General features: G+C 46.7%; 6 protein-coding genes across 6 annotated transcripts; 3 read left to right on the top strand and 3 right to left on the bottom strand.

Moving 5' to 3' along the window:
- Window positions 1-1,250: 1,250 nt before the first annotated feature.
- On the top strand, window positions 1,251-2,021 carry HO173_007928 (uncharacterized protein; the record flags this gene model as incomplete). The annotated part of the gene is made up of 5 exons (XM_037309828.1): window positions 1,251-1,325; window positions 1,375-1,413; window positions 1,472-1,555; window positions 1,615-1,938; window positions 1,998-2,021. The coding sequence occupies 5 exons, from the start codon at window positions 1,251-1,253 to the stop codon at window positions 2,019-2,021; spliced, it is 546 nt and encodes a 181-aa protein (XP_037163125.1).
- A 1,538-nt stretch (window positions 2,022-3,559) lies between these two features.
- Window positions 3,560-5,150, top strand: HO173_007927 (uncharacterized protein; the record flags this gene model as incomplete). The annotated part of the gene is made up of 2 exons (XM_037309827.1): window positions 3,560-4,234; window positions 4,299-5,150. The coding sequence occupies 2 exons, from the start codon at window positions 3,560-3,562 to the stop codon at window positions 5,148-5,150; spliced, it is 1,527 nt and encodes a 508-aa protein (XP_037163124.1).
- A 377-nt stretch (window positions 5,151-5,527) lies between these two features.
- HO173_007926 (uncharacterized protein) lies at window positions 5,528-6,985 on the bottom strand (the record flags this gene model as incomplete). The annotated part of the gene is made up of 3 exons (XM_037309826.1): window positions 5,528-5,788; window positions 5,851-6,773; window positions 6,835-6,985. 3 exons carry the CDS (start codon window positions 6,983-6,985, stop codon window positions 5,528-5,530), a joined length of 1,335 nt encoding a protein of 444 aa, XP_037163123.1.
- A 435-nt stretch (window positions 6,986-7,420) lies between these two features.
- On the bottom strand, window positions 7,421-8,003 carry HO173_007925 (uncharacterized protein; the record flags this gene model as incomplete). Its single annotated transcript, XM_037309825.1, has 2 exons — window positions 7,421-7,793; window positions 7,849-8,003. 2 exons carry the CDS (start codon window positions 8,001-8,003, stop codon window positions 7,421-7,423), a joined length of 528 nt encoding a protein of 175 aa, XP_037163122.1.
- Window positions 8,004-9,060: 1,057 nt separating this feature from the next.
- HO173_007924 (uncharacterized protein) lies at window positions 9,061-9,818 on the bottom strand (the record flags this gene model as incomplete). The annotated part of the gene is made up of 5 exons (XM_037309824.1): window positions 9,061-9,194; window positions 9,345-9,388; window positions 9,443-9,562; window positions 9,616-9,628; window positions 9,704-9,818. 5 exons carry the CDS (start codon window positions 9,816-9,818, stop codon window positions 9,061-9,063), a joined length of 426 nt encoding a protein of 141 aa, XP_037163121.1.
- Window positions 9,819-10,003: 185 nt separating this feature from the next.
- HO173_007923 (uncharacterized protein) lies at window positions 10,004-11,029 on the top strand (the record flags this gene model as incomplete). Its single annotated transcript, XM_037309823.1, has 2 exons — window positions 10,004-10,184; window positions 10,248-11,029. The coding sequence occupies 2 exons, from the start codon at window positions 10,004-10,006 to the stop codon at window positions 11,027-11,029; spliced, it is 963 nt and encodes a 320-aa protein (XP_037163120.1).
- Between the last annotated feature and the right edge of the window lie 22 nt (window positions 11,030-11,051).

Raw genomic sequence — 11,051 nt, 5'->3', positions numbered from 1 at the left:
TATATCGTTATATAAGAGAGAGAATAGTAATATTTATTAAATCGAAGTTAAGAGCTCGCTTTAATTCTTATAGAGATATGAGATCTAATTAAGATCTATTCGTATATCGATAGCTAGCTAAAAGATATACGACTATTACTTATTATTTACTAACTTTATTATTAAGAAGATATTTTCTAAGTATATTAGATTTAGCTCTCTTATCTAATCTCTTTTCTATAGAAAATCTTTATATAATTTTTATAAACGAGTCGACTCGTCTATAGTCGAAGTCGAGTACTTATAATATTTAGAGAAGAGTTATTAATTAGCGAGAGAGAGAGATATTATTTAATCGAGAGAGATAAAACTTATCGTTATATCGATAATATTAAATTCTTTAAAAAGAATACGTTAATCCTCGATTTAATATATCTTATTATTTAATTTTCGCTTATATATAATTAATCGTAATCGTAATCGAAGAATTCGATTATATATTTATATATAAATATATACTCTCTTAAGATCTCTTAGCTTCTCTAATATACTAAATCGTAAGTTTATATTTATTATAGCTAATAAGTTAGAATCTAATTAACGCGTAGTAGCTATTAAATAAATATAGAATAAACTCTTAAAGATATAGAAATCTTTATTAGAGAATTTATAGTCGATATTATATATAAATAAATCTCGTTATTAATTAAATAGATTAAGTAATCTAATATTAAAACTCGACTTAAGTACTCGTTATATATACTAATATAACTTTATTAATTTAAGCTTAATTATAAAAAATTAAAAATAATTATAATAATTATATTTTATATTCTTTTAACTTTATTTTATAGTTTTAAATTATATTATTATAAAGTAGTAAATTATAAGAATTAGATTTTAAAGATTATAAATCCTAGTAGATTGCAAATCCTAGTGAATACGAGTAGATGCCTAATGTTATGGCATGGCTGTACCTGCCGCCGGAGGTGTTAAGGCTTGGCACGCGATACCTGAGCTGTAGATTTCCTTAGAAGAATAATCAATAAACTTTACCACCAAAACATTGTGCCTATGCTTGTGACATAACACCTAACAGAAATCCAAGTCTTACACACTCTTAATCAACAACGGAACCCAAGTTGAAGAAACCGACCGACCCTCGGGAATTTTATCATCAGTGGTGTCGTCCAAGCTGGTCTCTTTTTCGTCCTTCTGGTGTGAGCAAGGGGCCCCACGCCTAGTGTGGAGACAACAAACAGCGGCTCAAGATGGGAGGTTCTGTGTCACGGATTCTCTCACTACTATGGTCAAAAAAAGAGATTAGGATTTTGATCTTGGGACTTGTATGGCCCACGATCTCTATTCCCGCGCTGTCTGACTTACGTCTCACAGGACAATGCTGGGAAGACAACGCTTCTGTATAGATTAAAGGTGCAGTGTTTCCGCCTTGGGAGCTGTAAATGGGACCAACCGTAATCCGTCCTCCCAGATCGGCGAAGTTGTTACGACCATACCTACCATTGGCTTCAACGTGGAGTCAGTAGTCTATAAAAATCTCAACTTTAACGTCTGGGTAAACTCGCCACACTTCTGCACACCAGTGTTTGGCTACATGCTGAATCAGCCCATTAGGATTTGGGTGGCCAAACATCAATACGACCGTACTGGCGCTGTTACTACGCAAACACCGCGGCTGTTGTCTTCGTGATCGATTCCACAGACATTGAAAGATTGAATACCGCGGCGGAAGAGCTCGCAGCAATGCTTAATGAAGACGAGCTACGCGATGCCGGACTACTCGTATTTGCAAATAAACAAGATCAGCCTGGAGCAAAAGGGGCCGGAGAGATTTCAGAAGCTTTGCGATTAGGTGAGCTGCGCGATAGAAATTGGAGCATAGTGGCGTGTTCAGCGATTGATGGAAGCGGAATTGCGGAAGGCATGGATTGGATGGTGGTAAGCACTCCACTCCACCAAACATTGAAGAGCAGTAGTTTGCTAATTCTGATTGTTAGCAAACCGTCAATTCAGAATCATAACATATCACACGTAGCGACAGTGCATTCAGATACCCAATGTTACACTTTGGCACGTCGATCGCCCTGAGATTTATTAGCCGGGAAGTTTTGAGGACGCAAGCATCTAGCGCAACACGACTGGGGGCACATCAAGCTCGACAAATGAATCCGAAATGCTCATAGAAGGGGAAATGCCAAATGCCAAGGGCACATGAATATTGAATGGGTTTCGAATATTGACATCGAGCCCAAAAGATGAGTTATTTTGGGTATTGAAGTGATGGATCTATTCTACACGAAACGCGCAGTTGTCGCGATCGGCTCTCTGAGACCGCAAACAGTTTCGAGATCAGAGGTTCAAGAGTGATTGTGTGAGAAGCACTTCGAATCACAAACCGAATGGCAGTATACCACAAATGTCCAAACAATGGTATTAGTGTTCGGCTGACTTCTTGCGGCCCGAAGACACCGCGCTCATACACTCTCAAATAATAGCCGGTATCTTCGGTCGACTACTCCATCAGCGACGTCTGGAAAAACGGCTAAAAGATGTCTGCCTTGCAACTCAACTAGGCACATTGCAGACTTCGTTTGACACGAAGCACGACGATCGTTTTGGCCATTTGCAGTGCTCGGAAGGTGTCTCAAGATCGAAGAGATCTACTATTGAAATCTCCAGCCAGAAAATAGAAACTTATGGAGGTGCTACTCTCTTTGGGTCACTGCGTCTGCTGATTTCCAGCCAAACAAGGTTCGAAATTAGTATTAATATTAGGGCACGAACATCGTTTCAATCTCAAGACAAGTCTGAGTAGGTCTTGCAACTCAACCTGGCTCGAAATTACACGAGTAAAAACCTACAGCGGAGTAACATAGCCTAACTTCTTTAATACATAAGTATGGGAAACTTCGTGGGGCAGACCGAGCCTTTTGCTCGCGAGACATCTCTTGATTCACCAGTAGTAATCTTTGAGTAAGATTGGTACCAAAATGCAAACTTGCTCCAGCACTCCCTCGCTCTGGTCCACACCTGATAGGGTTGGGAGCACACGTAAATTCGTGCTTGTTCTTTTGATATCTTGTTGAAAGCGGCGATGAATGCAGTCCGAAGCAGCAGGATGTCTCCAAACTTGAGCTCTGTCCTTTAGGCTTTAGCAACGGCCTTGAGCACGGTGCTAGGACGAGGTGACAGTCGAAGCGGTGCAGATTCCTTAAATATCGACCAGAACTCCTCCAAAGAGTGTGCTGTTTCAGAAACATATTATCTTCCAGGTCGATGCCCAAGTTGAGGTGAAATGAGGAAAGGAAGCTTTCCGCGTCTCAGATTAACATTCTATCTGGCAGCTTGCCCAGCCTCTCACCTCTGTACGCCTGAATGACCGAGTCTACCCTACTTGAATTCTCGGAATTTGCAGGGATGCTGCCTCAGAATCTCCACCGTCTAGTGCATGAAGCCGCCGCTTGCAGGGATACGCGAACTTTTATAAATCTTTCTGACATCTACAACATCTTCAAACACTCAATCTACCACAATTCCCCCTTTCCATACTACCACAGCAATGAAGAAAGCTCCAGATACGAAACAAGAGCCCGCCAAGACTACCAAGTCCAGGGGTTCAGTGCCCACGAAAGCTCCCGTCAAAGCTCCCGTCAAAGCTCCCTCTAATCCGAGGAAGCGCAAGAACGATGAGAATGAAAAAACACCTCCGCCACCTGTGAAAAAGGTTCGGGTTGTAAAGCAACCTGCTACAAAGCCAAAGTCAAAAGTTGCGATCAATCAACGCCCCAGTCAACATCTAGACGTTTACGTCTTTGGCGAGGGCTCGTCGTCTGAGCTGGGACTGGGAACTGCCAAAACTGCTATAGATGTCAAACGGCCTCGCCTCAACCCTTTACTTTCGGCCAATCAAGTTGGTATTGTCCATGTAGCTTGCGGAGGGATGCATGTGGCAGCCCTGACTCATGACAACAAGATTTTGACATGGGGGGTCAACGACCAGGGAGCGCTGGGACGTGATACTACGTGGGAGGGTGGTTTGAAGGACATGGATGACAATGATAGCGACGATAGTGACAAGAGTGACAGCGGGTTGAACCCAGCTGAGAGTAGCCCGACCGCCGTTCCAGCCTCGAGCTTTCCAGGAGACACGCAATTTGTCAAGCTGGCTGCTGGTGACAGCCACACACTTGCTCTCACCGATGATGGTCATGTCTATGGATGGGGAACCTTCAGGGTAAGCACTTTCCTCCAACACCTCGACGTATCTTTATAGTAGGACTAACGATCACATATAACAGAAAAATGACGGCGTCCTCGGTTTCCTCCCTAACACGGATGTTGAAATTCAACACACACCGATTCTCTACCCCGACCTCAAGAACATTGTCGACATCAGCAGCGGTGCCAACCATGCAATGGCTATTGACAGCAAAGGTGCGGTCTTTATTTGGGGTTCTGGCGAGCAAAATCAGCTTGGATACCATATCATCGAGCGTACTGGTACTAAAGGTGTCAAAACTACCCTCAAGCCTCAGCCTCTTCGCACGAGAATCAAAAAATACAAGGCTATCTACACCGGCTCAGACCACTCGTTTGCCATTGATAAGGACGATCATGTCTGGTCTTGGGGCGTAAACAGCTTTGGTGGCACTGGTATTCGCAAGGGCGCTGGTGATGACAATGCAGTGGTCTATAATCCAACCATGGTGGAGACTCTGGACCTAGACGATGACACCATAACCCATATGGAGGGCGGCCAACACCATTCAATCGCAATCACACAGAAAGGCAAGGCACTGATTTGGGGTCGCATTGACGGATATCAGACCGGTCTCGACATGGCAACTGTCCCACTCACGTCCACCATTCAGGACAGCAACGGCAGGCCACGGATCGTAATCGTGCCTACAGCTATTCCTAATGTCGGCAAGGCCACCTATGCCTCAGCTGGCACGGATCATACGATTCTCCTGAATGACTTGGGCCATGCATACGCTTGGGGTCTAAGTGCTACATATCAGACTGGGCTTGGTACTACGGACGATGTCCAGCATCCTACACGCATCGACAATACTGCAATCCGGGGGAAGATGCTGAACTTTTCAGACTGTGGGGGGCAGTATTCGATTTTAACTTCAGCTGCTGCGTGACCATCAGAGGCACAGATTTCTTCGTTTCAAGGAGTTGAAAGGCATGATACCTATAGAAAAGGGAGAGGAGTCTTGACCTAGTTTAAGTCGTTTCGGTCTTGGCGTATCGACATCTAGAGTGCACTCACTTTGTGTCTAAACATGTCCTAAAAGCGCCAAACCTCATACCATCTCTCTCTTGCATAGCGGTGTTGAGACTAAGACCTGCAGTCGTTTGGCGGTTGCATGGCCAGATTCGTTTCCTAGCATTGATCTTACGATAGAGCAAAAAGTAAGCGTCTGACGGCGTGAGAGAATTCTATCATCATGCCCTTTATCCTTTAAACAAGATACAAAGACTTGATCAACCTCATAGAAGCGTCAGAAAAATCTATCCTTCACCTGTATCCGAGCCTCTTCGTAGGCGATTGCCCTTCCAGCCCATACCCTCCCTTGTCCGTGCCCTGCATGCCTATGTGATTTTGGTAAGGTATGTAAAAATGTTCGTTCCCGGGCGGAAAGCCGATCTGCTGTTGGGGTGAATGATGCATGTAAGCTGGATGCTGAGGCGGCGGAGGATGATGGGTTTTAGCCCTCCACAGCCCGAACGTCAGGTTATTGACTGTGAAGCAGCCTACTATGACGGAGACGCTAACGATCTACATGAAGTGGTTAGACATGTCAAGACTGCAAAGGGGAGAGTTGAAGAGAAGGAACGTACTATTGCCTTCAGTGATATTGGCTCAATGAAGCTGTTGACAATCTCCGCGAACATGCCAGCACTGAGCCTTGATCTTCCCACTTTGTACGGATCCCGTTGCATACACTTCTCCCAACTATTACACACCGTCTCCATGGCTGGCACCCTACTGTCCCTTTCACATTTGTTTTCCTGAAATTCTCGTGCACAAACGGCCATCTCTGCAAGTATTTCTGACGATTCCATCATGGCCCTTTCAGTAATATCGTTGCTTATTGTTGAGAAGATTCCGTAGAGCACGTACATGACGCAGAACGCGAGGAAGAAGTTTAGCAGGAATTGGACGTAGTAGGAGAGCGTATTGGGTAGGCCCGGGTGTGCATCAATGAAGGTAAGAACCGAGGGTATGAATCCCATTTGCCGTGCGGTCTTAAGATTTTGTTGGGTTCCTTCACCACTGCCTGGTGGCTCTTCGAAGTCTGAATCGTTGTTTGAGCGTCGTGACGCTGAGCGGACGTCTGGGCCACCATCTCGTCTGCGACGCTTTTGAACTTTGCACTTGCTGCGAGTCACAGCAAGATGGGATCTACGACCCACCTCGCCACGCCCCAGACTCGAGAACTTGCTCAAAAGACCTGGTGATGACGGTTTCTTTTTGGATTCCTTGCCCTCGAATTGCATCATGGCGCCCTTAGTCATGGACAACACCCTTCGAGCTGATGGTTCTGGGGTATCGTCGGTATCCACATTCACAGGAGACGACATTTCAGCGCCGGAGGAAAAGTCTGTCTCTATTGATTTCTGCGGGGTGGTGAAGGGAAAGTTGCGAAAAGAGAAGGGAGGCTTCGTCGAGGGCGTTGATGGAGGAAGGAAGATCTGTGACCCGGATGGGCCAATGGACGGTACAGAAGTCTTCGAGGGGGAATCGAGGAAACTCGCTGAACCTGAATGTACTGCGCGTCAACTTATTTTCACTTTGCTGCACCTAGGATGTTATACACTTACGCTTTTGACCCGCAAAGCCTCCTCTGTTCTGACTGCTATCTGCGGCGCCCTTTAGAAATGGTGAATCTGTATCTGTTGGGCCATGACCTTCTTGCCATTGCCAGTCCATAGGACTTTCATGCGATCGCACATCTGTGTTCAGGCGGGCCATTTTATTCGTAAGCGGACTGATGGTGAAGACTGTGGCAACTCAAAATCTGCGAGGGAAGCAAGGTAAACAAAACTATTCAACTAGCGTTGTTGTGAGCGCCGGGTAGGTTACGTGAATTATTACAATCGTTGTACGGTTACTCTTATCTTACCATGGTGCACCGAGAACAAAGCGTTGATTTGGATTTTATGACCTTGATTGTCTATTGACTTTATGGACAAAAGCTTATCATACTGGTAATCCAATTTCGACTAAGCAAGAATAGAAAACGAGAGCACATATCGTGACACAGGTCACAACCTTCCGTTGCTGGCTCATTCTTTCCAACACCATAACCTTCTGAGGACTCCAGGGTCTGGAAGACCGCAACACCATGAGAATCCACATGCAATTGCTTAAGGAATGTGAAAGGGACGCGACTGCGGAACTCAGCCCTTACACAAGCTCAAAGTCATCATCGTCAGCGGCATATCCCGCATGCGTATCCTCCTTCTCATTGCCAACAACCTCGTACTCCTCTTTGACCAGCTTCTCCATTGCCTTGGTCTCGAACTTCTCCACCGCCTTTGCTAGGGCAATACCAAGAATTTGGCTGCCTTTACCAGGGCCTCGCGGTGCATCGTAAGAGTAGGTATAGCCAGCGTCAAGCTCTGGCGCAGCTGATGCTTCTTTGACATCTTCCTCGGTCGAAGAGTCGGAGGTGCAGGTATCGTGGTCAAAGCGAGATTCGTGTTTGCGAGAGATCTTAGCGACTTGGGCAGCTTTGTTCTGCTGGAATTCAACCTCGCGTCGGACCGCCCTGCTGTAGCTAAGCAGCAACATTTTTAGAGCCATCACGTCTCCGGGCATGGATGTTTGCTTACCTCGTGGGGTATGGCTTTGCAGGGCGTCTGCTAGGGTGTCCCCGGGTTGGGAGCCCTTCTCCGAGGGCCCACTTATGCTTCTGGTCCAATTCGCGTTTGTGATCTTGCTCGAGCTTGTGCTCCTTGGCCAGATCGTTGAGACCGATGTTAGACATAAGTGCTTGATACCCGGGGCTGAGTGTAGAGCGTAAAGAGATTCGTTCAATGAGAGGCGGATTGAATATAGACTCCAACTGTGCCGCTGGAAGTTTATTGGATGTTCACAATGAGGCAGAAGGAAAAGATGTAGGGGAGGGTGGTGAAACGGATGGATGGCGTGATATGAGGGGGGTATGAAGAGGATAGACAGGTGAGGCGGATGAATGATATATGAGTATTGTCAGTAGGGGTGACTACTTGCAGACGCGTCTGAGTCACCGGCAAACAAAGGCAGGTGCAAGGGAACAAAGCAGAAGAGAGACTTTGACTTGTGAGGGAAGAAGGACGGGTGACTCGATGAAAGCAGATAGACAGATAGACAGATAGACAGATAGACAGATTCAAGCTTTGAAGGCAGCTTCTCAAAGGCCCCAACAGGTTTAGGAGCTCGGGGTACCAAGCCTGGCCATCGTGACGATACGGAAGGCGGGGGGCGATAAGGCGGACGCGCACATGTTCACTCCAGCTCCATCACTGGCCCGTCAGCTTGCTCAGCCACTACCGATTCAACCAACTCTGGCAGGAATGGAGGAATTATCGTACTACCCGATGCATCTATTTGTTTCATTGTGGGTTTGGGGCTTCTCATATGTGCGCATGTTCTATTATTGGACCCCAACGAGAAAAGCGTTCAAGTAAATTCGGTACTACGGTGGTCGAACAGGGCTATCCTATATTCCGAATACCTACTTTATGACATGACCTCGTACTCCTCCAAAATGACTTCGGCTATCATGTGATCAATGAGTTTGAAACAGCGTCAAAGGAAACCCTGTTTTCTCTTTCCATAATGAGTACTCGGCTTCCGAAATAACCCCCATTCCTCAATCACGATGATTAAAAGGGCTCACGTATCTGCTATAAGAATAACACACCACGCATAATGAACCTCAACGTTGTGGTAGCTTCCGTCTCAGTGTATCCCCCATTCCTCTGACCAAAGACAACTTGGAATGATCTTTTCTGGAGCTCACGAACGATGAAATGAATAACTGGAGTTTCGATTTTCGTAAATCAGCCACTGCCCTCTTCTTCTTCTGACTCACTAGCCTCAGCCCCGTCGCTCGTTAGGAACTGAGGAAACCACCCATATGCGCTCAGATCTACCGTTAGTTCTCCTAGATCGCCAGTTCCAACAGTGACTCCTTCTGCGCACACTTCAGAGTCAGCGTTGCTTTTCAAAGGCCTCACAAGACATGTCTTGGGATTGGAAAGGGTCTTCTGCTCCGGAAATATGTCTTGCAACTCAGCACTCGGCACCGAAAAGGAGGGAATTAGGTACTCCGAAATGTACGAACCTCGCCCTAGGAACGCCGCTTGTCTCGTAGCACCGCCTGGACCTCTGTGACTCTTATCAAAATTGACAATTTAGCTCCATTGAGTTCTGACTGCCGACCTTGGTGATATGATACCTTTGGCGTTGATGACTCGTTGCCATGGAACGTTAGCATCGTGGAAATGATGATTTGTGTTTGCTGAGGAAGACGGTAGATGCTTTAGACAGACGCCGACCTGTCTACAGTTCGATAAGCTCTCAATCCGTCGACGTGCTTTCCGGAGACTGCTGACCGAGGACGTTCGGCTAAATCAAAATGGCACATCAGGCGTGTTTCACAGCAGATGAATAAAGTAGTGGCCGGAACGGAATCTTACTTACACCTTCCTAGCAAACGAGCAATATGACCGTAGCTTGTAACACGTCCCCTAGGGACTTGCTGGACTGCTGCGTAAACGGCATTGAACCACCACTCCGCTTCATCACTACGGGCCATTTTCTTTGCCCAGCTAAGTTTGATTTGATGTATAAAGGTGGTAGAGGAGCAAGTCTTGATTGATACTGAAACGCGCTTCGCGTTTGCCTAAATTATAATAAAATAAAAGATAGCCGCGGCTGCCAAGCTTTTCCCCAGAATTCGAGATCTTGCTCAAAATTCAATCAAGCTCCAGATTATCAAGTATGTCCCTCGCGGACTACCTTGCGAAAAACTACCTGACAGCGGACTCGAAGCAGCAGAAAAAGTCAAAGAAGCGCAAGCGGAAGGACGGTGCAGCCTCGGGTCTCATAATAGCAGACGATGATGCCTTAGGCTGGGACCGTGACAGCACGGGCAACGCTGACGACGATGCACCGCTGGAAGGTGAGAAATATTTGTCCTCCTGCCTTCAACCGATTGTCCCACTCTTTGACCCTAAGTTATCAGTGAACGCAAACAGCGCCGAATTTCGCAAAGCAAAAAAAACAACATGGCAGACCATCGGCACTCCAACACCTTCCTCCAATGAACAAGCCGCAGCCGACGCTATTCTTACATTTTCAGCTGCTGAATCTCGGGCTCGTGCTCTCGCGGATGATGATGCCCCTACTATGGAAGATTCGGCCATGAAAATGGAATCGGGCGCCCATGCGGGGCTACAGACGGCGGATCAAGTCACTGCACAGCTGAAGCGTAAGGAAGCCGAAGAACGGCGAAGGTTCCTGGAAGACGGAGACGACCATAGCGGCAAAGGGAAGGAAACCATATATAGAGATGCCAGTGGCCGCATCATCAATGTGCAGATGAAGCGGGCGGAAGCCCGTAAAAAAGCCGAAGAAGAAGCGGCCAAAGCAGCGGCGGAACTCGAAGGTCAAAAGGGAGACTTCCAGCGAGCCGAGAAGGAGAAGCGCAGAGAGCAGCTGAGTGAGGCGAAGTTTATGCCTGTAGCGAGGTACGCGGATGATGTGGAGCTGAACGAGGATTTGATGGAGAGGGAAAGATGGAACGATCCAGCAGCCGGGTTCCTTGAGAGGAAAAAGGAGGGCAAAAGTGTCAGCGGGAAACCGTTGTACAAGGGACCTGCAACGCCGAATCGATATGGGATTAGGCCGGGTCACAGATGGGACGGGGTTGATAGAGGAACAGGATTTGAAAAAGAGTATTTTGCCGCTAGGAATCGCACGGCAAATTTGAAGAATCTTGATTACGCTTGGCAAATGGATGAATGAGAATGCTGGTTTCGCAATGGGC

The sequence above is a fragment of the Letharia columbiana genome, assembly GCF_014066305.1.
Source record: "Letharia columbiana isolate WasteWater2 chromosome Unknown Sc0000027_s0, whole genome shotgun sequence".
NCBI classification, from domain to species: Eukaryota; Fungi; Ascomycota; class Lecanoromycetes; order Lecanorales; family Parmeliaceae; genus Letharia; species Letharia columbiana.
This window is presented reverse-complemented; position numbering and strand designations above follow the sequence as displayed.